Raw genomic sequence first — 25,068 nt, forward strand, 5'->3', positions numbered from 1 at the left:
GTGTGTGAGCATGCGTGCTTGCACGTGTAAGAAGGGCAAGAGGGAGTGGCCGTGCGGTAACCAGGCACAGTGTGCTTGCGAGTAGCCCCTGGGTGTGAGCCGGTGGATCTAGGGGAGCACGCCTTTCTGGAGCCAGAAGGAAAAGGCTCTTCCTGGTGTGCTCGTCAGGCTGAGTCCTTTGTATCCCTAAGAGGTGGCCCGGGGATCTTGTGGTTCTCTACTGCAGTACATGTTGTTCATGAAGGAAACCAACCCTTTGAGTTAAATGGTCTTTCTGCCCAGCTTCCCCTCTGGAGCTGTGGCTGTGAGCTCCCGAGCAGGTGTCTCAGCACCCTGGCCCGTCTGCTGCCTGCAGCGTCTGCACACCTGGCAGCGAGGACATTCTGGGCCTTCCCAGCTGGTGCGGGGAAGGGTAAATCCAGCGTACGCTGAAGCAGCCCCAGGCCAGAGACTCCTTCTCCACGGCTGCAGGAACGTGGTCTTTCCAGGCTTTGCAGCTTGTCCCTAAAATCCTGCCCTTTTCTCTTCCACAGGGTGATGATGGAGAAGTCGGGCCCAGGGGGCTGCCCGGGGAGCCCGTAAGTGCACTGCGGGGCGGGACCGTGGGTGGCCAGTGTGGTGACAGCCTCCCTTGGAGCCACTTGAGTTCAGATTAGAGGGCTCTGCCTCTAGAACAGGCAAATCGGGGCGTTTCCCTCGGGAAGAAGAGAGGCAGCGAGTGGCCGGCTGGCCGCACGGCGCCAAAACCCCGTCTGAGCCTTTCCTGCGGGAGGAGGTGCCGGCCCTCGAGGGACGTGGTGGACGTCCGGGGGCCCGTGGCAGGGTCCACGCTGCAGCTGTGTGAAGCTCTTTTCCCTAAGCTGACTCGGATTTAGGCCCAAAGCAAGTTTCCTCAATGATAAAAGGACGTTAATTACTTTTTACTTAATGTTGCTGTAAATCGTCTCTCTTGTCATCAGCCGAGTCGGCTCGGCTGTGAGCGTCCGGCGGCGCTAATGGATGGGAAATACCACAGGCGCGGCATTGCGGAGGGCAGGGGTCGGCATTTGTGATTCACGGGGGACTGAGTGATACCCTCACTGTGTGATTAGCCACGGAGGAGCGTTCCACGGTGCTCTCCTTAACACACGTCTGAGCAGTAATACCTTCTGGACTATTAGCCTCTAAAAAACATTTATGGGACTAGGTATTAAAATAACGAAGGAAACGTTTAAGGGGTGATGAGCATGACAAGGATTCTCTCCTACTGGATCTGAAAAGGTTCATCAAAATTAAGGGCACTCGCTGTCCCTGTGCCGTGGCTGCAGGCTGGTTAACTCCGCACGGCGGGGTGGGGTCGTCACGGGGAGCGCTCCATGGCAGACAGTGGCTGCCACTCAGCTCGTGAGTCTCGTAACCATCCTAGGCTCAGCAGGGCCTCGGGCTGTGCTGCCCGCCGGGTGTGGGTCTCTTCTCACGCGTCCCTCCCTGCTAGGGGAGGGGGTCAGCCCTTGGCCACAGTGGCCGTTCCGGGAAAGATCGGAGCTCCACGCTTCCCCTCCAAGCATTGGTACGAGGGCCCCGTCGGAGACCTGGTGTCTCCTGCCTCCCCTCCCTGTGGCCTTGGCTGCCTGATCCCAGTGTCACTGCAGAAAGGGCCTGGAGAGGGAGCTGGGAACAAGAGTTGGACAAAAGCACTCTGTGCAGTGGAGTGTGATCGTGTGGCTTCTCCAGGAGAGCGTCTGTGCTCGCGCACCCTGAGCAGGTGTCGGAAGTGCCAGGAGATTCGAAAGGTCCCTTCCCCCAGGGGTGCTGCCTGATGCCCTGTCTGAGCCCCCCTCAACTCCAGGCGCCCACCCTGCTTCCCAGTGCTGATGGGGGTGGAGTGGGGAGATGAAGCAGGTTCAGACGGCGTCTCAGTCGCGCTCCTGGGACACATGGAGACCCGAGTCACCAGCCAAGGCTCTGGGAGGCGTCGGGGCCAATAGGGCCCAGGATCTGTCTGGGACAGGGAGGGGGGCTGGGATTCCTGGCTGAGTTGAAACTTTCTTTGCCTTTTACTCCTGCAGGGGCCACGTGGTCTGCTTGGGCCAAAGGGGCCCCCAGGCCCTCCTGGACCTCCCGTAAGTCCTGTCACCTCTCTGCATGTCTGTCCCCATCATGGCCCTCGAGACCCCGCTACTCAGCTGGTAGCCCACTGGGGCCCTGGGCAGCGAATCTGCGCTGACCACTCTGCACACCTGCCCGTAGCTGGTGTGAGGCGTGAGCAGGTCTTTAATGCTCACACGTGAAAAACACCAGCTCCCGCAGGTGCGGGCTTGCAGTAGAGGCCCGAGGCTAGCCGGCCTCATGCCTCCCCTCGCACGCCGGCTGCGTTCCTCTCCAGCACACAGCAAGTGCTGTCTGGGTTACAAGCAGAAGCCCAGGGCGCCATGTTTCCTCCCTGCTTGAAAGAACTTCCAGCAGCTCCTGCGACAATTCTGGAAGGAGGAGAAGCCCGTGGTTCCCGTGGGGCTCTGCCCTAGTGGGTGGCTTCCCCAGAGCAGGGCCTGTCCCTATACCTTATCAGCCCTCTGACCCACTTTTCTGGGACTCGGGGCCTGGGATGGGATCGGATCCCATCCCACGGGATGCTGGGGCCTGGCAGCTCCGTTGTCCCTTAGCGGAGGGCTGCTGGGCCAATCGATGGACCCTCTAGGGAGGGGGTTTGGGATCAAGTTGTTCCCCTTCCCCACAGACTGTGCCGTCCTCTGACACACTGGTTGGGTGGGATTTTCCTTTTGGACGTTGTTAATTCTTCTGCATTCAGTATGTGTTTTTTTCTTTTTAAATCTGATGCAGGGTGTCACGGGCATGGATGGCCAACCGGGCCCCAAAGGAAACGTGGTAAGTCCCCGGGACCCAGACGATGTCCCCTGGTGCGCTCCTTGGCCAGCCAGGCTGAATTAGAGTTGTCCACACAGCCCGGGAGGTGAGAGGAGGGTGCAGACACACCGCCCTGGTGCCACCTCTAGTGCAGAGCAGCGGGGCCAAAAGCCTGCAGTGGGCACTGGTTCCACGCAGTCAGGGCGGGTCGGCACAGGTGTGGGGGCAGATCCCTTTCTTACTGCGCACGAGCAGCTGGTGACGAACATGTCACCTTCAAACACCAGGAGATCCTCCGTCTCCTGGACTCCCGCGTCTGTTTCAGGGGCACTGGGAGACGTGAGCATGACAGGGTGATTTGGAAGTTTTCTGCCAAATAAAATGTTTCTGGTCAGTTCCTTTTGTGCATTCCTTCCTGCATGGATGTCCGGGTGTGTTTGCACGGACAGGGTAGTGCTCGCTGTGTCTGCGTCAACGCCAGCAGCCTCGCAGCGGCCAAGCCCTGGCTCTGTTCCCTGCGGCGGGACCCGCCTGCCTTTTCCCCCCCGGCTGCCCCAGGGCATCTCCCCTTGCCACGGGCCTCAGGCACCCAAGAGCAGTTTGAAAGGAGGAGAGGCCAGGACTGGGGGGGCAGGGACGAGGCCCCAAGGAAGGGGGTATAGTTCCCAGAGCCCACTTCGGTGCCTTTGCTTCTGTCTCCTGTAGGGTCCCCAGGGAGAACCTGGCCCCCCAGGACAGCAGGGTAACCCAGGCGCCCAGGTAAGTGAGCCCGGGAAAGGCGGCTCTGGCATCAGGCCGGGGGCGGGGGTCTCCAGCCCAGTTCCCTGGGAACGACCACAGGGGGCTCTGTCCCCTCCAACTCACAGCCCCTCACCTTGCCTGGAGGGAAAGCTGCCGGGATGAGGGAGCTGGTCGGCGGGGAAGTGGGGGGACGGCGGGGAGGGCGGTGAGTCAGGCAGCTCCCTCACCTTCCTGTCTTCCCCTCCTAGGGTCTTCCAGGCCCCCAGGGTGCAATTGGCCCTCCAGGAGAAAAGGTAGGTGAGCCTGGGCTGTGTGGTGGGGGCCGCCTTCTGCCTGCAGGTGCACTTCCTGGCCCAGGCCCGGGAGGACCTCGGTCGTTGCTGGCTCACAGCACGTGCCTCAGTGTCCCCGAGGGGTGCTGAAGCTCAGAGTCCTAGGAACTGAGCGACGGGCACGGGAAAGACCTTGGATTTTTGTTCCTCGTTGATTCGTAAATTTATCTGTTCATTCATTCTCTAGTATGTATAGGGGTTGCCAGATTTAACAAGCAAAATAATACTAGACATCCAGTTACGTTTGAACTATTTGTTGTTTATCTGTTGTCGTTGGGTTAGTTGTTTTGTTTTGCTACATTTGGCAACCCTAAATATATCTCCAGCACCTACTGGGTGCTAGGCCCTGGAGTGAGAGCTGGAAGCATTTGCCCTCCTAGAGCTCGTGCTTTAGCCAGGCATGGACGGCTCAGGCAGCACCTCTAGGGGGTGGCCCTGCTCACAAGAATCCCTGAAACACAGAGGGCTGGGCTGCTGCTGGGCTTGGATTCCTGTGTCTGCTTAAGGGAAGGTGAACTGCCCCGGCTGGACCACAGTGCCAGGCCCTGGGGGTGTTTGCATGAAGCAGGAGGAAGGACATGAGGATCCTTCCCAGCCTGCAGGAAAGGCGCCGGGGGACGTGGCGTCTGAGCCGGCAGATGTGAGGGGAGAAGGGGGCGGCACACTTGGTGGGGCGGTTTTGTTCCTACAGTAAAACCCAAAGGTGCTGGGAACAGCGAGAGGGCAGGCACCTGGCCCGTGGGTGCTCCTTCCAGCCAGCGGGAGCACGGCGCCTCTGCCACGCTCCGTGACAGGTGTTCTTGGGGCAGGGATGCTGACAGGTGACCTTGGGGATGTGTAGAGAGCTTGGGCAAGCCCAGGTGTCTCCTCACGGAGTCTCTGGTTTGTTCTAGGGTCCCTTGGGTAAACCAGGCCTCCCAGGAATGCCCGGTGCCGACGGACCCCCGGTGAGTAGCCCTGCCCCCCTCGCCCCCCACACACTGCCCCCGTCTGCACACCAGCAAGCAGCCGAGGACCCAGGCTCCCGGGGGACTCTGGACCTCATTTACTCTTTCTGGGCTCTGTTGATGAAGACCCGTGCGGTCTGGAGCTTGACTGCTCGGCGATACTGGGCTTTGGACACGCTTTGCATAACAGGTTTTAATCAGAGTGGAACGTTAATTACTCATTAGGGTGTGCTGTTTAATTACCGGAACTCAGCCTTGAGTTCTGAACAATGAGCAGGGCTGGGCCGGGCGCCGGGCCATCGCGTGCGCCCCCGTGTTGGGAGCGGAGAGGCAGGGTAGGCCGTGTGTATTTTTAGCGTTCACGCACGGAGAAGGGAGGGCGGTGAGCAAATGCGTTTGCAATGTGCGAGCGCACAGCTGTGGAGCTAAATTAGGTTCTGCCTGGAAATAGCGGGTGGGTGACAAATCCAATCTGCGGCCAAGCCGTGTGGAGGGGCGGCGTGGGGAAGTGGGACACGCTCAGGACACGTGCGTGCACGCGCGCCGCTGTGCACACGTGTGTGTGCGTGAGTGTGAACCGGTACCCACCACCCTGTAAGTTGCTGCTGGGTTTTTTCATTGGTTTGTTTTTGAGTATTCAGTTGATGCTGAAAGCCTGTTTCAGAAGACAAGATTAGCTAAATTAATTATTTGAAACACAGTGTATTTTACGGTTTTAATAAGACCATTAAAAATGAAACAAGAAAGTTAAATATGTTGACAATTAATTGGTTCCTGCTTCCCCCGCGACATTCCTGTCTGGTGATCGTTTGGTCCCGTGAATCACAAATCACACATCGCCCTTGCTCGATGCGAACGAGCAGACCACGATTGTTCTCACGCCGTGTGGGCCGCCGTGGGGACCCGCAGTCGCCTGGCCACGTGGGAGTTTGCCAAGTGTGCTAATCACCAAGTGATTAATCTTTTCCAGTGGGTCATTTGTGTCCTTTAACGTACATTTATATTTAATTGCATTTTCTAATTATGGAAATAGTACATCTTGTTATAGAAAATTTGGAAAGTAAATAAAATGACAACCAATCGGAAACCACCCGTGACCTCGTCTCCACGGGTAAAGCCCCTGACGACAGGTTGACGCACGTCCTTCCTGCCCTGCTTTCTGCCCCTTTGCCGCAGTGTGCGATGCTGGGCCAGGCCCGGGGCCCTCGGGAAGGAGCTGTGCCTGGGCTGGGCTGGGCTGCAGCCCCTCTGCCCTGACCGGACTGTCCTGGGCCCTCGGCTGACCTGACTGGTTCTTCCCTGGAACCCCCCTCCCCACATTGGACCCACCAGTGAGTGAGGGTCCTCAGTTTCCTTTCCTAGTCTGGGGGGGAAGAAGGGCCTTTGAGGTACCCCCTGCCCGTGCGGCCGGCAGCCGTAAACCCTCCATTTCTCTTCCCCGACCTACATGTAAACCTGCGAAGCGTGAAAGTGTTGGAGTCTGGCCGTGCCGACTCAAAGGTGCTTCAAACAGAAGGGAAACCGTGGGTCAGCCCGCAGACGCACAGCCAGTTGCCAGAATTTGGAAGAAAAAAATGATTTAAAAAATTCTCCTTTAGAGAGGTAGCACAGTAGAGATTTTTTTTCCCTCGTATTGGTTTGGGTTTGGTTTTGAAGAGAGGAAGATTAATTTAAAGCCCATCAAGAAGTATAAGGTGTTTCAAACCAGCAAAGCAGACTCAATACACTGAAATTATTGTTAAATAATTCCTGATGGCACACAATAGGGAAGCGGCTAAATGAATTATGGTTCAACGGAATATTATGGAGCCAGTAAAAATTGAATTTCAACAAATATTCCGTGACATGAGAAAATGCTCACAGTCTAATATTAAATTAAAGATGTATCACGATGGCAATTCCGCATGCATGTATGCAGAGAAAATAGCGTGGAAAGTCTATATCACGCAATTAGCCACCCTCGCTCCGCCTGCCGAGGTTATGAAGGGTTTTAATTTCCCCTCCACTCGCCTAATTGCCTGCAATGAACATATATTACTTTTTTAATCAGAAAAATATCTAGTACAAATAATTTAAGCTTTATTATTTTTCCATTACGAAAGTGATGCTCATCACAGAGTACTGGAAAATGCAAACAAGTGGAGAGAAAGAGAGAAGGTTCCGGCCCCTCACTGCAGAAAAATCCATCCCTCTCGCCATCCTGGCCTAGTTCCTTTCAGTCTCTTTCTGTTCAGACATTTTTAATGAGCGTGTTCTGCGCTCCCCGCTCCCGGTTACTCTCATCCTATAACCACAACTTAAAAGGTCTCTAAAGGAATCTGCCCTGAGCACGAATGCTCGTCACAATAATGCCTCCTGCTAACGTTCTCTGGCCATGACGGTCGCGGGCGGTGTTGGCGCTTTCCGGACACTCGCAGTCTGCGCGGCAGCTCCGGTGCAGGCGCTGCTGTCTCCAGCCGTGGCCGAGGAATTATCACGTGACGAGGTGCGGGGTCTGCCCCGCGGTGCCTCCCTCTGGAGCCGGACGCTCAGCCGCCCGCAGATGCCCCCACCCCAAGTTCCTTAACAGAAAAATGTCTGTGTTCGATGGAAACTGCAATGAAGGCCCACAAAGAGCCCCTCTTGGCCCCCGAAACAGGACCCTTCTCCTAGTTCCTGGGTCCAGCCCTGCCACCGTGAGGTGCTGGCGCTGTGAGCCTCGTTTGGCGGTGGCCTCATGGCGGCCAAGGGTGCCCCTCCGGACCAGAGCAGCAGGCGTGGTCCTGCCTGTGCCTGAGTTTTCTCAGAGATGCCCCATTGCACGGACTCCCCAAAAGGGAACTTTTGTACCCCAACTCGCTTTGCCATCCTGATAGGCTATATTTGCAAAGGCTTCAAATCCAGCTGTACAACTAATACACATTTAGAAACAACACTCGAAGCTGGGCTCGGTAGCTCACGCCTGCAATCCTAGCACTTTGGGAGGCCGAGGTGGGAGATTTCTTGAGCCCAGAAGTTCCAGATCAGACTGGGCAACACAGTGAGACCCCATATCTACAAAAATAAAAACTTGGGCTGGGTGTGGTAGCACACACCTATAGCGCTAGCTATTCTAGAGGCTAAAGTGGGAGGATCACTTGAGCCCAGGAGTGCAAGGCTGTGGTGACTGAAATATGATCGCGCCACTGCACTCCAGCCTGGGTGACAGAGTGAGAGACCCTGTCTCTAAGAAAAAGCCACACACAGATCATTTATTGAGGAGACTTGGGTCTCCTTAGCACTGCCATATCTAGAAACAGAGTCCCAGATCTTTAGGATGCTCAAGGTAAAAGAGCATCTAATGCACATTCTCATTCTACATGTGAGGAACTGAAGGCCCAGAGAGGGCAAGTGACTTGTCCAAGATCACACAGCAGATTGGCTATATCCAGTACAGTCAGACCCTGCCCTGCCAGCCACCTGGCCACACGGCACAGTCTCTTTCCTGGAATCCTTGTTGGTGGAAGTGTATTTTACACGGCGAGCATTGGTCTTTCTGCTTTTATCACATACTCTTGGCTACCCGACTGTGAGCTCCATGGCATTAAACCTAGTGACCAGCCTGGGTTGGAAAGTCAGAGAAACCCGCATCCTTGGGAAGGGGATTGATCCAGGCCCAGGTAGACGGGGCGGTGACCGGGGGGACCTGGGGATGCACTGGGGCCGCTCAGGCAGGTGGCAGCCCTGCCTTTCCTCTGGCTGCCCCGGCAATCAGAGACTCCAGGTTTGCAGACAGGGCTTGGCTGCCGGTCCTGGAGTGTGGGAGCCCAGCGTCCGGGCCCAGCTCCTCACTCCCAGGTTCCTGTTGCCAGGTGACCTCAGCAGATGTCCTCGTTGTCCCTGTCCCCAGCCACACGTCCGTGGCCTGTGGAGTCTGCACGAGAGGGTGGGTCTGAGCCAGGAGCCACCGCACACACCATCCGCGCACATTCCCGCCACCACGGCCTGGCGAGGGCCGGGGGGCCTGCCGTGCCCATTGTGCAGATGAGAGAGCTGAGGCTCAGGGCTGTGCTTGGCTGCCCTCCGGCCACCCTGGACTTGGTGCCCACGCTGCCCCCGGCGAGGGAAGGAAGTGGGGGGACGTCGGCCATCACGGCCTCGTTCTGTGTGGCCGTGGAGGGAGGTGAGGCCTGAGGAGGCTGCCTGCTTAGGTGGCGGGTGACTGACGGGGGCCTTTTCTTTTGTGGCAGGGGCACCCTGGCAAAGAAGGCCCTCCAGGAGAGAAAGGAGGTCAGGTGGGTACTTGGCGCGCCCGCCCTCCCCTCCCCTCCGCGCCCGGGGCTGTGCTGAGCAGTCTGCGTCGGAGCCCGCCGCACACACTGGCCGTTCTGGGAACTGGCTCTTCAGCCTGAACAAGAGGCGTTCCCTCGTTCGCCGGGACCGACGCAGCTCGGTTCTGCCGCGTGCCGGCCATCATGTTCGCAAAGGGACAGGAGCCAGGCAGACGGCGCCTGCCCTCATAGAGGCGCAGCCTCGCACAGGGGCCATCGGGCCGGCCCTCTCCTGGGGGCGGAGGGCTGTTGTCGTAGAGGCTGTGAGGAAAGGGCCCGAGAGGGAGTGAGGGGACCCTTCCCTGCGCAGGTCCCTGGGCTGGTGGGAGGTGCAGCTGCTGCCCCAGCGGGAGCCAAGGGTGCCCTGCCCCGGGGAGCTGCGGACGGTCACGGCCAAGGCCCTCTGACTGTGGGAGGACGTCCCTTCCCCGGGCAGCCGGCCCTCGCCCCCTTCCCCAGCCAGAGGCTCTCCGTGTCTTTCCAGAGTCCCTGGGCTTGGGATGCGCTTCTTCAAGGACAACTCTGTCCTTCCAGCGCAGCGGAGCTGACCTTCCACGGGCTCCGTTCCCCAGCCCACCCCTTAATTCCTGGGCTGCCGACCTGGCGGGCGCAGAGGTGTCCTTGCTCATCACGGACACAGCCTGCCGCCCAGCCTTCAGCGTCGGGCCGTAGCCGTACGCAGGCGCCTCCGCCGTCTCCCACGGGAGCCTCTGTGGACGGCCCTGCCCGGGTTTTCACGTTGTTCCCGGCAGGAGGGACTCGGCGGGGGACGCTCAGCTCCGCCCCGCGCTAGAAGGACCCAGGAGCTAACTGGAGGGGACCAGGCACCCCCACCTGACATGGAGCCAACGGTCTTTTCCCTTTCGTTTTAGGGTCCGCCTGGCCCCCAGGGTCCCATCGGCTACCCAGGTCCTCGAGGAGTCAAGGTGAGAGAGAGTCACGCAGTTGCAAGTCTTCCCGCGGGGCACGGCTTGCTGGTTTTCAGGGGTTCCTCTGTGGTTAAACCTCCCTCCAGCCCAAACTGGAGTGGCCTGGCCCTCCCAGTCCCCAGGGGGGACGCTGGGCCCCGGGGCAGTGGGCCTGGGCTGGGGGGATGTGGCCAGCCTGAGTTGGGAGAGCTGACTGGGCGTGGGGACAGTTCCAGCCAGCAAAGCCGCCGGCACGCTGGTGGCCATCTGTCAGAGCAGGGGCGCGTTCTTTCGCCGCGTGCCTCTGTTAGCGTCTCGTCTCCACTGTCGGGCTTCTGTGGCCCTCCTCGTGGACGGCAGAGCTCGGCCTCTTTCCTGGGGCGGCTCGGAAACGGTCCTTCCAAGCCGTTGCACGTTCAAAGAGTGAAAGAGGATTCTGTCCCCATCGACACATCTGGGCAGGCCAGCATTGTTGCGAGATGGGCTTCGAGGGAGACGTCCATTTACTCACAGTCGGGTTTCTGCCACGAGGGGCTCCTCCCGAAACCTTGTCACATGGGCCGCAGAGCTCCAGACAGCATCCAGAACACAAGGCCCCGCTGTTGCAGCAGACTCGCTGTGTCCGCTTGGGGCTGTGTCATTCCGGAGCCACACTGCTCTCCGGACACGCCGGCCTGTTTGCATGTCGGGGATGCGCCCCCGCGAACGTGTGCGGACAGGCTCTCTTCCTTCTCTGAGACGTCGCAGTGTCTTAAAGCTGCACAGAAATGCTGGTGGTGGTTCCTTCCTTCAAAGTGATTTTAGCCTGGTGTGAAGGAGTATGCATGCGTGTGTGTGTGTGTGTGTGTGTGTGTGTGTATGTGTGTGTGTGTCTATGTGTATTAAACAGCCAGTTCACAGCTGGAGGGATTTGTACAAACACACCGCCTAGCTCCCCCGCCCGCACCTGCACGGTTCCAAGCATGCTGCGCTTTCCGAGCTTTGCTGCACGTGGGAAGCGTGTGGCAGCCCTGGGGCTTGAAGGATGGAACACCCAAGACCTCAGTCTTCAGCGATTTGTCCCAAATTATACTAAAGTCAGCATTGCAGTCAGGAAGGACTCAGACCAGACTTACTGATTCCTAATTAAGTGCCTCATCCTTGGCCCTGGGGGCCCCGGCTCCCTTGCCAGGAGCCAGGATGTTCTAAGTTCAAGAGCTGCTGAAGAGAGACCTCCTCCTAGTGGTTGGGAGCCTTGGGCCAGTCAGGTTTCTCCCTAAACTATGTTTTTGCCAGCAAAGCACCTAGTGAGTTTTATAAGAGTGATAATTTAGCAGAAATGCCGATCATATGAGTTCCATGCATGGGTATTTTACAAATTCTTCTCGCGTAGCAAAAGCCCTTGCCAGCTCCCATACATGGCTAATGGCACAATGCCGTTGCTGTGAGCTAAAAAGGTGTTTGCTGTAAAATGTTTATGAAGAATGCTCTTATCGTGTCTGTCTGATTAAAATTCACTCATGACATGAGCAATCCAGGCAGACTTGGAAGCAGAGTGTGGAAGGAAAAGCAGGTTTAAAACAGTTTTCATTGGGGAAATAGATTCTCGTCCTCCCGGGCGCTAGAGAATGCGGGTGGCGCCAGCCACCTAATGAGCCTCGGCCTGAATGGCGGCGATGGCGGTGGTGGCTGGCTGCACGGTCACCATTAGAGACGGTCCCTGGTGAGAGAGATCGAGTTATTTTCCGCCAAAGCCCCACCTTCCTCCTGGGAAAGGATTTTGTCTTTGTTCAGGCTGCTATCACAAAAATACCACAAACTGGGTAATTGATACATAACAGAAAACTATCTCCTACCACTCTAGAGGCTGGGAAGTCCGAGACCAGGGCACCGCAGCCTCGGTGTCTGGCGCGACAGCTCTGTGGTCCCTAGGCTGTGCCAGTGTCCTCGTGGCGGAAGGGCAAGCACCCGGCCTCACTAAGGGCTCCAGTTTTGTTCACTAGGGCTCCCCCCGCATGACCTAGGCACCTCCCAAAGGCTGCACCTCTTAATCCTGCTGCACTGGTTATTAGGGTTCACCATATGGATTTGGGGGACACAGACCCTCAGACCTTAGCAGCTTTGTGTTCCTTTGATTTCCCTGACCTTTAACCTTCTTCTGGGTTTCCTGTCCTTGTCCTTCTGAAGGGCTGTGTGTGTGGGCTTAACTGTCAGCAAAGTCACATCCACCCTCAGGTAGCAGCTGCTGGGTGGGTTGCCGGAAGACCTCACGTATGAATTCACACCCAGGCCTTGGCAAAACCCTGCCACTCTCTGGGCTGTCTCCTTGTCCGCCCCCGCCATTCTGTGACTGCCTTGTCCCCTTCCCCGCGGCAGCCCACCAGGGTTAGGGATGCCCCAGCCCAGCCAGTCTCAACGGGAGCCGGTTCTTGTGTGATGGGGAGGGCCACTGTCATCTAATGGGCGGAAGCCAGGGGTGCTGCTGAACCCCTATAATGCATGCAACAGCCCCCCACAACAAGGAACTCTCTGGCCCAAATGTCAGCAGTTCTGCGGCTGAGAAGCCCTGTTCTTGTATGGTTGGTCCCGTTCCTCTGACGTGGGTCATGAAATGGTAGCACTCAGGCCTGGGAGGCATCTTAGTGCTTCCCTGGTCTTGTTTTCGCAAGGATGGGCAGGGTCGGCGGGGGGTGTCCCCCAGCCCTCTCAGCCAGAGGGAGGAGAGTGGGTGCCAGATCCCCCCCTCCACTGGCCGTGCCAGGGAGTTTAGCGCTACTGGAAAGAAACGCCAACCACAAAAACCCATCCCGGACTCATATGAGGGAGGGGGGGCCAGAGCCAGACAGCCCCCGACATTAGGAGCAAACGCCCCTGAACAGGTTAAACCTGGGTCCCCGTGTTGGTTGAAGCCTCTCTGTATTCTCAGCCTCACCTGTGATGTCTATATGCACTTCAGAGGAAGCAAGTGGAAGCTAAAATTGCTATCTTACTTAACAAGTGTGGAGAGAATTCAAAACTGCCCTAAAAAAGAAAACACCTCCTCTCCTAACACGCCCTCCTGCGTGGGGCTCCGGCGCTGTTCGGAAACCTGCATGCAGGAAGACGGCAGGTGGGCCCTGTGTGCCCCCAGCCCCATCTGTTCTCTTTGCCCTTGGGGGCTTCTGGCCGGGGCGACTTTGGAAGAAGGCACCCTGCTCGGAATCAAAACAGGAAGTGCCTGGGGACCCTGGGCCTAGAGGCAGCTGGCTTAACTGAGTCCCTGCTTGCCACCCTGGTGCTTTGGGCCCACCGATGTTTTAGCGCCCGCCATGTGCAGGGCCTGCAGCGGGCTGCCGTGGGCTGGCTCCCAGGCCCGGCTGGCTGCCTCGGCCCGACATGCATGCCCACGACGCACCCTCCATGCCTGTGTTGCTTTTCCTCCGTGTTGAACTCCATGTCCCGTCAGAGGCTCAGGGGGACGCAAGCATGGGGGAGCTCGCTTGGCGTCGGCCTCCCTGCCCGGCCGCAGCTCTGCAGAGCAGCCCGTCCAGCCCTCCCTGTCCAGCCCTTCCCAGACCCCCGCCCTGCCCGGGACCCAGGGAAAGGCCGGAGCTGCGAAGTCCGTGGGAAGTGCTGGCCACAAGAGGGCAGCCGGCAGCCCCGGGTCCCGCAGCCTGGCCTCTCTGTGGCGCCCCGTGGGCAGGTGGCCCGAGGTAGCCACTGGACTCAGCGCTTAGTCTCTGTAGCTGACAGTCGCCCCGCTGGAAGGTCTGAGGTCGAAAGGCGTTAATAGTGAGGACGTGGCTGCCTAATTCCCTTCCACGGATTTACCTCCACCGGCCGAGGCTCTCGGCACAGGGAGAACGTCCGGGAAGTGGCCTGGGCCTGCCCCGAAAACTCCCGTTTAGCAGGCAGATGAGACAGTGTGTCCTCAACTGATTACAACCATAATGAGTGTTGTTATCATTAATTGATGACATTATAACATGTCACACATTAATGATAATACTGAATTACAATAACCAGATGGCACATAGCTACTGTTTATCGCACACCTGCTGCGTGCCCGGCGCTGTCCTGTAGGCCTCACAGGTGTGTCCCTCCCAGCAGCAGTAACGAGGTAAGGATTGTCATCATTGCTACTTCCCAAACGAGGAAACTGAGGCACGAAGAAATCTGGGACATTGTCAGAGGCCACAGAGCAGGGGCTAGGACGTGGAGGAGTTGGCCTGACCTAGACACCACGTCCTACTTGCTCCCCAAACCTCTGAGACGTCAATGTGGGAAACGGGAGGGCCCCGAGACGGGGGTGTTGGCTGCGGGCCGCGGGCCCTCGGAAGGGCCGGGGCGGGTTTGGGCCTCTTGCACAGCGGGGAGGAGTCCGTGGAGGTCAGTGCAGGAATCGCGGATGCTCTGGGCCTCCCCGGGGCCTTGACGCAGTCCGTGTGAGAACGGGAGACCTTCCTCCTTCGATTGGGTACATGTGCCAGGATGCTTGTCCGAGGGGTGGGCGGTGGGCTCGTCCCTCCGCCCTGGAGAGCTGGGCCTTTCTCAATGCTCGGGCTCAGAGCTGCTTCTGTGGGTGCTCAGTGGGGGCTCAGGCTCGTAACCACTGTCTTCTTCCTTCCCTTGCCCACAGGGGGCCGACGGCATCCGTGGCCTGAAGGGCACGAAGGGTGAGAAGGTGAGTGTCCCCCAGCCCCGCCCAGCCCGGCCAGAGCTGATTCCTTACCTGACGGTGCTGCCTAGAGCCGGCTGAGGCGGATGCCGCCTCTGTGCAGAGGGGAAGCGATGCCACATTACGGGGAAGCGTTTGTTGCAAAGGGAAACACAATAAGTTGCGGAGGACCCTGGGGTACCGTGGGGCACGTCTCGTGGCGGGGCTGAGTGGGTCTGGGCTTTGTGCCTCTGCCCAAGGAGGAGGCCTGGCCCCTGCCCTGGAAGCGACACACGCCCCACCCCCCCGGCCCCCTGGGGGCCAGCAGACACCTTCTGCCCCGCGTTCCCCTCCCCGGTGGAAGGGAGCGAGTCGGCTGGCAATAGGCCCGTTTCACTGTTTGATCTTCCCTGGGCGGCCCCTCGAGCTACAGAAATCCCCATGGTGCCACGGAGCGGGCAGGGCGGGAGACGGGCCGGCTCCCGACTCCACACGGCTTGGAGGGCAGAACGTACCTGGTGCCGCCAGGACTGGCAGCTGCGTCGGGCGTGGCCAGCCGGGCTTTGTGCTGGGTGACGTTAATTCGTATACAGCGTGGCTCAGACCGTGGCCAGGGTGAAGTCAGGCCTGGATGGACCATTCTGGTTAAAAAAAGCTAAAAGGTGCCACGATTGGCTGCCAGTTGGAACGTTCGACACACCCCGTGGCGTGACATTCTGAACACTGGGAACTACGTGGCTGGCCACTTTCACCTTTTCATTTTGGCGGAAGGAAGTTCAGAGCCAAGTTCAATGCTCAGTCACGGCACAGATTCGGATTCCTGGGGGCTGCATCGCTCTGCACCCTGCTCCCTGTCTTGGCCTTGTTGAGGGTCTTCCCTGCCACCTGCGTAGCCACTGGACATGTTTTCCATATGGCACTCGGGCCCCTTGGCTGGGCAGACTGCAGGGTTTCCCAGCAATGAGGGGTCTGGCAGGGCTGGCGTGCGGGTGCCTGGCGTCTGCTTACCCGTGCTGGGATGGTGCATGTGCCGCAGCTCGGCTTGGCACCTGTGGAAAATGCCGCTTGGATCCCTTCCCATGGAATCTGCCAGCCTGAAAACCATTCTCAAGGTGGAACATCGAGTGGCCACATCTGGAGCGGAAGTAACACAGTAGCTAAAATGTCCTTGCGTGTTGGCGTCTGCTAAGCATTCAATCCCCAGCCCGTTGCCCTCTGGGAGGACAGCAAAGAGGCATGTGCTGTCCAGAGTGTGTCCGCCACGGGCAGAGCTCCGAGCCTGCGTTCCAGGGGAGCTTCTGAGCCACTTGGCCACCCCAAGGGCGCTGCTTTCTAAATGGAGCCCACCGGGTTTAGGGACAGGCTCGTTCCCCCACAGCCCTCTGGTGCCCCCAGCGGGGCTATTTGCAGGCCCCTCGAGTCCCAGATCTCCTGTCCCACTGGGGTGGCTCCCTCATGGGGGACCTTTTTTCCTTTTGAAGGTGACTTCCCAGCATCCCAGCCTTGCCGCTGTGTCTGGTCACATTTGTCCCTAGCCAGAGACAGGGCCGATTGAGGTCATAGTCACTGGGCTGTGCCAGGGATGCCTTCTCACCAGGAGGGTCACTGTGCTGTCCCCAAGAGCCACGCAGGTGGCCAGAGACCGTCTGGGGAGGGAGGGGCAGTGTGAGGAACCATCTTTGTGGGCTTTTTGCATCATTTGTGGCCACAGCCGATAAGCTGCCAGCACTTTATGAACACCATGGACAAAGCCCTTGGGGCTGTGGCTGGCCAGGGAGGACAGGATTGTCACCACGTCACAGAAAGCTCCTCTCTCTCTGCATGAGCTCCCAGCCGGGCCTTGGATGTCTGTGACCTGGCTGGGTCCCCAGAGCCTGTCCTTTCGCTCTTCCTGGACCAAGATGTGGCCCCCGAATCAGGAGAGAAAGGCCCGAGCAAGGTCGCTGCCCAGGTGCCAGCCCTACCCTGCGAGACAGGCTGGGGGTTCACTGTGGTGTCCTGGGTGGGGAAAGTCCAGGCCTGGGACCCGAGTGGACAGCAGGCCGCTGACCTTGAACAGCCTTGCGTGCGAATCCCCAAATTCACACATAGCATCGACAGCCCCAGCTCCCCGTGAAACGCAGGCCGCCCGCTTCCCCGGGCCGCGTCCGGCGAGGCGCTTTCCCCTCGTGCAGCCTGTTCCTGGGCGCATCTGCCGCACGGGCAGGACCAGCAGCTTGTCTGGGAGGCATTTCCGCCCAGCTGCCTCTCCAGTGTCAGCCCATTCGTCCGCCGGGGCCCGCAGCGCTTGGCGGACAGGACGAAGCTGCTCTGAGAAATGATGCCCAGGACTCGGGCAGCTGGGCGCTGAGGCCCCGCCATGCACAAAGTTCAGCGTCAAACTGGGACCCCCAAGACCAGGGCCGCCGCCCTCCAGCTGCCGGGCACTGAGCCAGCCAGAACTGCAGAGCTTTTGTCCTGGGAGTGCAAAGGGTTAAGGGGGAAGCCATTCACAAGGGACGGGCACCCAAATCCACCCTGCCTGGTGCATGTGCTGCAGCCCCACGACACTGGGGGTCTTGTGCCGAGTGTGGCTCGGCGAGGGGAATGCCAGGAGGCGGGTTCTTGTGTCTAGACTGAGGCATTCTCTTGTCCCCCGCGCAGGGTGAAGACGGCTTTCCTGGATTTAAAGGAGACATGGGCATCAAGGGAGACCGGGTGAGGACGCCGGGTTTGGGACTCGGGTTGGGGAGAGGCGAGTGGGCTTGGGGCCCTGTGGGAGGGGCTGAGGGCTTTGGGGGCCACAGGGCAGCTTCTCAGAATGGAGGCGACACGTGTGCAGAGATTGTGGGCTGGAAGGTGGGCGGGTGGCCCAGGGGCCTGGCTCTCGCCTCCTCCCCACTTGGGGCCTGGGATACCTGTGGTCACCTGGCCCCTCTGCACTGTGTCCTGCCCAGGCAGGTTGGCAGGGACTCGTTTTCTCCCGGCTGACGCTGTGGGTTGCGGAGCCATTTGCCTGACTCGGGAACGATGAGGAGAGGTGCCTGGGAGAGGAGGGAGCGAGGTCCTGGAAACGGCCCAGTACCGGCAGGGGCCGGCCACTGGCAGGACAGCACCCTGGCCAGCGACTTGGTCCCCAAACAGTGCTTCGTGGGCTCATTAGGGCCCCAGCCAGTCCCTGTGTTCCGTGATCTCATACTGGCTACCAGGAGAAGCCGCAGCAACCTGGCTTGTTTTTAGTGAATAATTGATCTCCGCTCCGGACAGATCTCGTGGGGGCTCGCAGGGGCTGGGCTTTGCTCACACACTGGCGCCTACAGAACGCCACGGGCTGTGTGCTCATGAGACAGAGAGAAGGTGGCACAAATGGCAGGGAAGCAAGTTTCCGGGCAGGGCTGCCGGGGCAGGCGGGCTACTGGTGTGGACACTCGGAGGTTTCCCTGACGACCTCGGGGGGAGCAGGAGCCAGGCAGAAGGATCAGGTGCCTCTGCATCCGGGTGGGTGCAGCCGTGGTGGCAGCTGTGCACACAGCTGGAGGGACATATGTCAGCTGAAGCAGGGCTGTGCGGCCGCCATAATTATCCCCCTCCAAAGCAGGGTCTGCAGGCACCTTTCCAGAACGTGCCGGAACAGGAGAGCCCCACGCTCACACTGTGTCCCAGCCGGGCAGGCAGAAGGCAGGAGTGGCCTGCTCCTCGTCAGCAGGAGGGAGAATGAGAGAGAGGGGTTTGTTTCACAGTTTTGTCCCGGCTATGCTGCCGCTTCACGGTGGAAGGATGCTACCGTCCCCACGTGCAGGGGCCTCCCTCGGCTGGGCTGGCGAAAGTCCCTTTGCCCCTCCTCTCAGGGACTCGGTGCCCGTTCAGGGTCCTTGTTACAAGGGAGTCAAAAACTTCGAGAGAAATGACACAGAAGACATCCTACAGCCCCTGTGCCCAGGCTCCATGAGTTCTTGCCGCAGGTGGCCGAGGCGGGACCGGGAGCGGGGCCCTTCCTGGGCCCGAGACACAGGGCTGTCAGTCTCAACTTCTCCCGGAGAGCAGAACCAGCGCCCCGCACTCTGTGGGCGCTCTATAAATAAGTGAAGGGTTATTTCATTGAACAAGAGGAACACTCCTTAGGGACGGAGAGTTCTCCACCTGCAGACAGATTACAGCTTAAGAATTAGGAAGTTACTGCTCTTTTTCTTTATCTACATAATGCATTCTTGCTGTGGGGTTGCACCACGGTTCTACAGCTGCTCTCGGAAGCAGATGATCAGAGCAGGACTCGTCCTTAGGAGACAAAGCGCCGGGACGGGCGTTTAGAGACTGGGCCCTGGCGTGCTGGCAGCCTTGGCCGGCCCCGGAGCCCCCATTCCTTGTCCGGGTCCAGACCCCCATCTGTAACTTGGGGAAGTTGGACCAGGCAGAATTTCAGCCCTTCTGTCTCTGACTGCCTGTCACACCCAGGCGCTGCGGAGGCGGGGCTGTGGTCCATTTCCATACCTCCAACGCTTTCAGAAGAAGAGAGCAGCTCCCAGTCACTCTGCTCTATTTGGGGAAGTAGCGATTCAGAGCCGCTATTGTTAACCAAAGTTATTTTAGCCAAGAGGCACTCAATTTAGAGAAGGTAATTGGGAAGTAGGAGTGTGTGCAGCCTTGAGAAAATAAATAGCAGGAAACCTCGTGCCAGGGCCGCTCAGCAGAGCCCTGCAATCTGCTGCACAATGGGCTCGTTTTGTCGGGTCGTGAGGAGCGACTCAGCGACCTCACTGTGAGGCTGCGATGGCTCTGACCACGGCGCCTGTGACCTGTCCCCTCGTCTCAGAATGGTGGTGGGGTCGCTGTGGGGGTCTCCCTCACCTCCTCTTTTCTGACTTGCAGGGGGAGATCGGCCCACCTGGTCCTAGGGGAGAAGATGGCCCCGAAGGCCCAAAAGGTCGTGGAGGTCCCAATGGCGACCCTGGTCCTCTGGGGCCCCCTGGGGAGAAGGTTCGTGATGCTGGATGCTGCCCCGGAGGGATCTGTGCTCCCTAAATGCTTTCGAGGGGTCCTCCTTCCCCAGGTGTGGGGGTGATTCCTGGCCAGGCTCCTTCCTGTCCACCCCAGGCCCCTGGCCCTCCCTCCAGGGAACACGCGTGGATGGACCTCGCCTTGCTGGTCCTGAGCGGGGCCCTCTGAGCCCTCTGTTGCAGGAGTTCCTTCCTCCAGCTTGGGGGTCTACGCCCCGCTGCGCACACTTGGACCCCTGTCCTCGTTGAGTTCCCACCTCCACACTGGGGACAATAATAGTGTCCCCACCGTGGCCTGAAGGCACAGCAACCTGGCATCTCTGGCCTGCCATTTCCAGCTGCCAGGGGCTGCCCGGGACCAGCAGCTGCCCACTCTCGTCCTGCCATCCTCAGTCCTGGCAGGAACGAGCGTGTGGACTGGCACACGCTGCCCGCCCGGCCTGCCCCACGGCTGGGACTCGTGCAGGAGGGCGAAGACCCATCCCCAGAGAGAGGCTCTTCTTCAGGGCATTAGCCTCCAACACGTCTGCTTCCACAGTGGCGTCAGCCTCCTCTCGGGCCTGTGCTTCTCAGTCCCCAATCGGTGCCCCTTACTCCCTTGGGGCTTGGCGACCCTGTCCCAGAGGACAGGCAGGGCCTCTCTGTGATGCGCATCCTCTGGCCTTGGGAACCGCCAGCCCCTGCCGGAACACGTGGGCTTTTCCTGTGCTCCGAGCCAACGATCCGAGGAATACCGTGCCCTCCATTAATGCCGCTCTTCCTCCTCCCCAGGGAAAACTCGGCGTCCCAGGGTTGCCTGGCTACCCAGGAAGACAAGGGCCAAAGGTAACTTGCAACCGTGCGACGTGTCGCAGCACCTCACACGTAGGGACGCTCCGCTGCCTCCCCTGCACCCGCTCGTCCGTCCGCCTCCCCGAGTGGCTCGTGGGATGCGGGGGCGGGACGGGGGGTGACACACTCACGATGCCTCTCAAGTGCCTTTCTGAGAAGGGGCCAGAGCCTGCCTGGGCCAGGCGGCACGGCCCTGGCGTCCTCCGCACCTGCTGCCCGGCCGGGGGCCTTGTCCACAACCCGAACTCCTGCGGTAGCCCCCTCTCCGCGATGCTCGCTGGGGCGATTTGAGGGCTGTTTGCTCATAATAGAGCATGAAAGGAAAAGGAAACCTTTCTTGTGTGGAATCGTGTTCGGGTTTAAGTGAAACAGCTCCTCAAGGCTTTGGAAATCATTGAAAACGTTTTTTTTCAAATCCCGCATTTTATTATTCATGGCTCTTCCTTAAAAAATAACCAGCTGCCTGCACTAGAGACATAATTAACAGCAGCAGCGAGGCCCCGTGGCTCAGATCTGCGTCGGTGCCCTCGGATGCCTCCCGTCAGCCAGAGCCCCTTTGGGTCTCACCCGAGGTCTTGTGCATGCGGGCGGGTGGCTGTGGGGTGGCGGCGCCTCCGGGCATTTCCACTCTGGTTAGGGAAACGCTCCTCCCGCCCTTCCTGCGGAATGCTAACGTCCACGCTCCGTGTGGACACGCACCCCACGTGCAGGAGAGGCCGCTGCCGCAAACCAGGGGCTTTGTTCAGTGTTCAGCAGCGGTGCGTTGAACGTGGCTGTGATGTGGCTGTTGACCACGGCATTGTCACCCTAATGTGGGTGAAGAGGAGCTGATGGATGCATTTTTTTTTTCTTTAAATACACGTCCCTTTGGGAGAGGAGAGGAGAGGAGAGGAGACGTTTGAGAGAGATGGGAGGGTACCGGTCGAGTTCAGGCAGCTTCTGGAAAGGGGCGGGCAGGACTTGGAAGCTGCAGGCGTGTCCTCGGGCAGCGCCCGGCGGTGGTGGGCTGGTGCGCACACAGCCCGGGGCCTGACCTGAGCTCTGCGTCACCTGCACGGGGTTTCCTCGGTCCATCTCCTGCCCGGTTGGCGGGTGGGTGTATACATGTGGCGGGCTGAGCTCAGTCCCCTGTGAGAAGCACAAGGTTTGCAAATCTGTGAGCTCTTAATGGATACAGGCACGAGTTCAGGTCGGGATTTTAGGATTTGAAGGCCCGCAGAGGGCAGAGGCCTGCCGAGGGCTGTAACCAGCGCCGGCGTTGTGGGCCCGTAGGCGGGCCTCAGGCGCGGTCTCGGGTTCACCGTGGCACTCTGGGAGGTGTTTGGATATTTGCCAGATCAGCGTCCTTAAGTTTCCCTTTTGTCTGTGTGCACCTAGATTTCTAGAATTAAATAGCTGTTAGATGCCATAATCGAGGCATAAATTTGCATTCATTTCTGGCTCTGCAAGCCGTATTTAGCGGTATTGTGGGAAGACAACAAAACGTGGCAGCAAGGCCCAGCAAACAAAGTGTCACAATGTGAGACTCACGCCTTATCTCCAGTTAATCTTAGTCGTGTACGTCCCCTTTCCCCCGAAACACCTGCCAGCGTTTCACAGACGCGGTGTGTGGGGGAGGGTGGCTAAGACTCAGTTTGGGATTTTGGATGCGAAGTCTGCGAAACGCTCAGGAAGTATTACTCACCGAGTAGATGGGTGGGTGGGCGGTGGGTGTCGGGTGGACGGATAGATGGATGAGTGGGTGGCAGGGTGGGTTAGCGGGCGGGTGTTAGGTAGGTGGGCGGGTGGCATTGGGGTCAGAGGCCGTGTGCTGTGACAGACTCCTCCCCCAGGTGGCACGTGCAATGTGACCCATCTTCCGGCCCCACGTTCATGCCTCTGCCCCGACTCTTTTTCAGGGCTCCATTGGATTCCCTGGATTTCCTGGTGCCAACGGAGAGAAGGGCGGCAGGGTAAGGACAGCCTGGCCACTGCTCGGGTGGCTTGTTCTGTGCCGTGGTGCATAGCGGCTGGTTCTCCAGTCAGTGACCTGCTTCTGTCTCACCGTTTTGCTGCCAGCACTGCTCCGCTGAGCCGCCAGCCCCAAGCGCGGGACCTGTGGCGCTAAGCGCAGGCGACGCTCTCCAGGCTCTGGGCTGGCAGTGATGTGGTGGGCGGGGCAGAGGCCGGGGAGGGAGAGTGTTGAGAAAATAGAGCTCTCTGCTAAGCACCTCGATCCAGAAAGCTCTTCTAGGCCATTAGTGGAAACCAGATCCCTCCCTTTCTACCCAAGTGGACTTTTCCTCTAAGCTATTTTTAAAAGGAAAGAGCAAAGGGGTTTTCTTTTCTTCCTTTGAATGTCCCACTGCCTCCCCTGGTCCTGGTTGAGTCATTCCCCGTCGGCAAGCTGCCACTGTTGCAAACCCCCACCAGGGGCGACACATTTGGTCACCCTTTGTTCTCCCCCAAGCAAGGCGCGCCGTATAGCTGTGTTCTCCCCACTCCTGGAGTCCCTGCTGCCCAGGCCTGAGCTGCCCGGGACGCTCCTTAACAAGGTCATGGTGCCTGAGCGTGGCCAGTCGGGAAGTGAGGAGCAAGATGGCCATCTCGGCCTTGTCCACAGGCGTGTGGGGCAGAGAGGCAGCCCCGCGGCTTGCGCAGAGCGGCATGGGCAGGACCTGCACCCCAGAGACAGCGGCTCTCACAGGCTGCAGCGCCCCCGCCCCGAGCCTGGGGCCCGTCGGCCCATCCTGCCGGGCCCCCTATTGTTCCGCCGCAGGTGGCGTTTCGGGGCTGTAGGGCCGCCTCAGGCTCGGGGCTCCTGGTGAATGTCACGCTGAAAGCAGAGGCCACACGCTCCCTTACAGACAGGGGGAGAGACTCGGAGACAGCCGGGACCTGGAGAGCAAACGTGTTCTGCCAGAGTCACACAGCAGGCAAACAAGGACTGTCCAAGTGCACGGCACAGACCGGGGGACCTTCACATCTGCGTGTCTCTGTCTACCCATCTGCCTTCCATTGTTCGTCTGTCCATCTACTCATGTACCTGTCTGTCCTCTGTTCGTGTGTCTCTACCCATCCATCTAGCACTCTTTCTTCCGGAGACGATCTGACTAGTGTCTCTGGGGAGAAGCTGTCCTCTGCAATACTCGTGGGTGCCCTCTGAGAAGCCTCTGGATTGCTGGGGTGACCAGGCACATGGCTCCCGTATCCGGGACCTCTCCCAGTGCATGGCAGTGAGTGTCTCCAGGAGAGATGTGACCCTCAGTGGCTGGTAATGCGACTTGACCACAAAGTCCATCCATGGAGGACCACGTAGGCCCAGAGATTGAGACCCCCCCACTTAGGTCACCTTGAGTAGCCAGAGACTCCGCTTGCCCCCTTCCCCCACCCCGTACTGTGCTCTCTGGCACCCCAGCCTCCCGGTCCCTGAGCTGGGGCTGTGGACACATGCTCTGGGTGCCCCCAGGGCCCTCCTGGCTGTTGTCCCGGGCATCTGTGCTGTGGTGACCAGACAAAACCCAAAGCCTGACTCAAGCCAAAACCTGCCAGGCCCCGCACACCCCAGACGCAAGGGGAAGCTGCTCACAGCTGCTCTGTGGCTTCTGGGTGTCCAGCCCCGACCGCTCCATGGGCGGCACGACTTACAGCACAGACCTCAGGTGGAGGGGACGAGGCACTCACCTCCTCTTACGCACATGGCGTGGAGGGTAATCCACGTGGGCAGGAGCCTGGCCGTCTGCGCCCTCCCCGCCATGTTCGGGAGACCGCGCACAGCTGTTGCCTGGGAGTTGTGGGGGGTCATCACTGAGGACAGACGTCTGATGTACGGGGCAGTTTTCTGGACGGAGTGTTGCTTTGTGCTGAGATTGGGAATGAGAGAGGGAGGAACCCTCAGTGGGCTGGGTTGGGCCGGCCCTTCCCGCCGGCCCTTCCCGCCGTGCCTGTCCTCTTTTGTTCGCCAACCGAAGCCTCCGTCAGGTTACCCCGAAGCCTCCAGGCGCCGGCTCGCGTCCTGAGCCCGGTGGGCTGATTTCGCCGTCGTGGGTGGGCTCCTTCAGCTCCTCTCACGTACAGACGATTCATTCCCTCAGACAACGAGAGCTTCTGATGTCCTTGCCATGTGCCAGGGCTCCGCCAGGTGCTGGGGACTTGGTGATCAAACTAGACATCCCCCTGCCACCAGAGAGCAGCACCCGGTGACCGGCGCTCACGAGTGGTGACTATACCATGAAGGATAAGGGGGACTTAGGGAGAGGTCACAGGCACCAAGACTAGCCCAGGAGGCCCAGGAAGGCTTCCTGGAGGCAGTGACATTTCTACTGAGCTGCAGGAGGGATGGTGGTTGGGTAGGTGAGTCAGGAAAGCAGAGCTGTGGGGTGATGAGGTGAGAGGGACAGGATGAAGGCCGTTCAGCTGAGCCCAGCAGGGCAGCGCTGAGCAGGGGAGCCTGGCAGAGGCTGGTGGTCGCTATAGGTTTAGTCAAGGGGGTGACATGGGAGATTGTTAAAAGCGGCTCGGGTCCCAGTATGGGGGAAATCGGGAGGGGACCAGAGGGCTGCAGGGCGGGGGTGGGGGTGGAGATCGGCGCTCTCTAGAGCAGCCTTGT

At 59.4% G+C, this 25,068-nt stretch overlaps 1 protein-coding gene across 2 annotated transcripts in view; it reads left to right on the forward strand.

Moving 5' to 3' along the window:
* Positions 1-25,068, forward strand: part of COL5A1 (collagen, type V, alpha 1) — a 166,057-nt gene that overhangs the window by 93,786 nt on the left and 47,203 nt on the right. For both annotated transcript variants that reach the window (XM_012639828.1, XM_012639829.1), the window contains exons 20-32: positions 534-578; positions 2,049-2,102; positions 2,821-2,865; positions 3,550-3,603; positions 3,834-3,878; positions 4,811-4,864; positions 9,073-9,117; positions 10,026-10,079; positions 14,659-14,703; positions 17,320-17,373; positions 19,522-19,629; positions 20,421-20,474; positions 22,379-22,432. In XM_012639828.1, the coding sequence (XP_012495282.1) occupies positions 534-578; positions 2,049-2,102; positions 2,821-2,865; positions 3,550-3,603; positions 3,834-3,878; positions 4,811-4,864; positions 9,073-9,117; positions 10,026-10,079; positions 14,659-14,703; positions 17,320-17,373; positions 19,522-19,629; positions 20,421-20,474; positions 22,379-22,432 (711 nt within the window). The remainder of the gene's footprint in view (positions 1-533; positions 579-2,048; positions 2,103-2,820; positions 2,866-3,549; positions 3,604-3,833; positions 3,879-4,810; positions 4,865-9,072; positions 9,118-10,025; positions 10,080-14,658; positions 14,704-17,319; positions 17,374-19,521; positions 19,630-20,420; positions 20,475-22,378; positions 22,433-25,068) is intronic.

Source organism: Propithecus coquereli, unplaced genomic scaffold (assembly GCF_000956105.1).
Source record: "Propithecus coquereli isolate 6110/MARCELLA unplaced genomic scaffold, Pcoq_1.0 Scaffold142, whole genome shotgun sequence".
Taxonomy (NCBI): domain Eukaryota; kingdom Metazoa; phylum Chordata; class Mammalia; order Primates; family Indriidae; genus Propithecus; species Propithecus coquereli.